The sequence below is a fragment of the Suricata suricatta genome, chromosome 9, assembly GCF_006229205.1.
Source record: "Suricata suricatta isolate VVHF042 chromosome 9, meerkat_22Aug2017_6uvM2_HiC, whole genome shotgun sequence".
Lineage (NCBI taxonomy): Eukaryota > Metazoa > Chordata > Mammalia > Carnivora > Herpestidae > Suricata > Suricata suricatta.
The window spans coordinates 72,573,768-72,575,799 of NC_043708.1; the positions used below are offsets into that span (position 1 = coordinate 72,573,768).

Consider the following 2,032-nt stretch of genomic DNA (forward strand, 5'->3'; position numbering starts at 1 on the left):
TGCTGATGCATAGGGGCACGTGTACCCTAATGTTCAAAGCAGCACTTAGAACAATAGCCAAATCATGGAAAGAGCCTAAATGTTCATCAAATGATGAATGGATCAAGAGGATGTGGTTTATCTATATAATGGAATACTACATGGCAATGAGAAAGAATGAAATCTGGCCTTTTGTTGCAACATGTGTAGAAACCGAGGGTGTCATGCTAAGTGAAAAAAGTCAGGCAGAGAAGGATAGATACCATATGTTTTCACTCATAGTTCTAAGAGGAGAAACCTAACAGAGGACCATGGGGAGGGGAAAGGGGTAAAGAGGGGAGGGAGGGAGGCAAATAATGAGAGGCTCTTGTTACTGAAAACAAACTGAGGGCTGAAGGGGAGGGGGTAGTGGGAAGAGGGGTGATGGGCATGGAGCTGGACACTTTTGGGGAAGACCACTGGGTGCTATATGGAAAGCAACTTGACAATAAACTATAAATAAAATAAAATAAGTCTCACAGTGCTAAAATTAAACCACATATGGTACCAGAAACTGTTATTTAAGTAGATTTACCCTAAGCTGAGTTATGACTTGACTAAAAATGTCCTAGACTTTATGTTCAGCTCTTATTTTTACTGTATTCTATGTAGCTAATACACTGTAAGTCCTAATCCTTGTATTGTGCCCTCTGAAGAATCATAAATAGCCTACCAAGGCTATTAGTCTGTTTCTTTAAAGACACATACTGCACTTTGACTTCCTTCATATTTGCATCTTAATCAGACAGTAAGTCTCAGTAGAGAATTAATGGCTTATAGTGTTAATGCCCAAAGCTACCTGTGTTCTCTATTACACATGTATCAGTTGTTTCAACTCAGTAATGCAAAATAGACCTTTTTCTTTTTTTTTTTTAGAAATTGAATTACATATAGAGGGATCAATGGGCATAGATACTAAAATTTTACTCGATATTAACTTCAAGACAAAATTGAAACCACTTGCTAAAACACATTTTTAAATATGACTACTGCATTTTGTGGTGAGTAGTGTTTAAGGTCAAAATGGGTTTTCATTATATTAGTTTTTTTTAATTCAACCTAGCAAATTTTCAGAGAAATAGATCACTCATATTTTGTTAAAAGAAGTTACACTTCAGTGATGGAATTTGACTCTGATTTACAATTTCTGACTACCATGTTCAATGCCAAAGATTTTCCTCAGAGCAGTCTTCATCTCCTTGTTCCTGAAGCTATAAATTAGAGGGTTACAGAAGGGTGTTATCACAGAATAAAACAAGGTCACAATTTTCTGCATTTTCACTGAGTGTCGTATTCCAGGAGTAACATGCATCACCATAACAGAGCCAAAAAACAGGATCACTACTGCTAGATGAGAAGCACAGGTGGAGAAAGCCTTGCGTTTGCCTGCTGCTGAGGGCATCCTTAGCACGGCCACAATCACCAGAGCATAGGAACAAAGAACAAAGAGAAAAGTTCCAATCATAAAAATAACATTGATGGTAGAATAAATGAAGAGTGTCATGGTGTCTTCAGAACAGGACAGCATCATCAATGGGACAGGATCACACATGAAATGGTTGATGGTATTTGGGCCACAGTAGGGTAAGTGTGCAATGAGAACAACTTGGTTTAGGACGACAATGAACCCGCATGACCAGCCAAAGATGGCAAGGCCCGTGTACAGCTGTTTCGTCATGATGCGTGGGTAATGCAGAGGGCGACAGATGGCAAGGTACCTGTCAAAGGCCATGATGCAAAGGAAGAGGCCCTCATCACACCCGAAAGAGAAGAAGAAGTAGAACTGTGCAAAGCAGTTCACAAAGGAAATGGACTTGCTTGTGGACAGGAAGTTGGCCAACATGTTAGGGACGGTCGTGGTGACGTAACATATTTCCAGGAGAGAGAAGTTGCCCAAGAAGATGTACATGGGAGTGTGAAGACGCTGGTCCCACCTCACTGCACAGACAATGGCTGCGTTCCCCATGAGGGTCAGGGTGTAGACGACAGAGAAGAGCCCGAAGTAGAGGAGCTG

The 2,032-nt window shown here is 40.6% G+C and overlaps 2 protein-coding genes across 2 annotated transcripts in view; one reads left to right on the top strand and one right to left on the bottom strand.

Moving 5' to 3' along the window:
• The window catches only part of LOC115302071 (olfactory receptor 4M1), a 153,304-nt gene that overhangs the window by 13,788 nt on the left and 137,484 nt on the right, over positions 1–2,032 (top strand). The gene's annotated exons all lie outside the window — the stretch shown is intronic.
• Positions 1,157–2,023, bottom strand: LOC115302254 (olfactory receptor 11G2-like). Its single transcript, XM_029952209.1, has one exon. It carries the CDS (start codon positions 1,982–1,984, stop codon positions 1,157–1,159), a length of 828 nt encoding a protein of 275 aa, XP_029808069.1. The 5' UTR covers positions 1,985–2,023.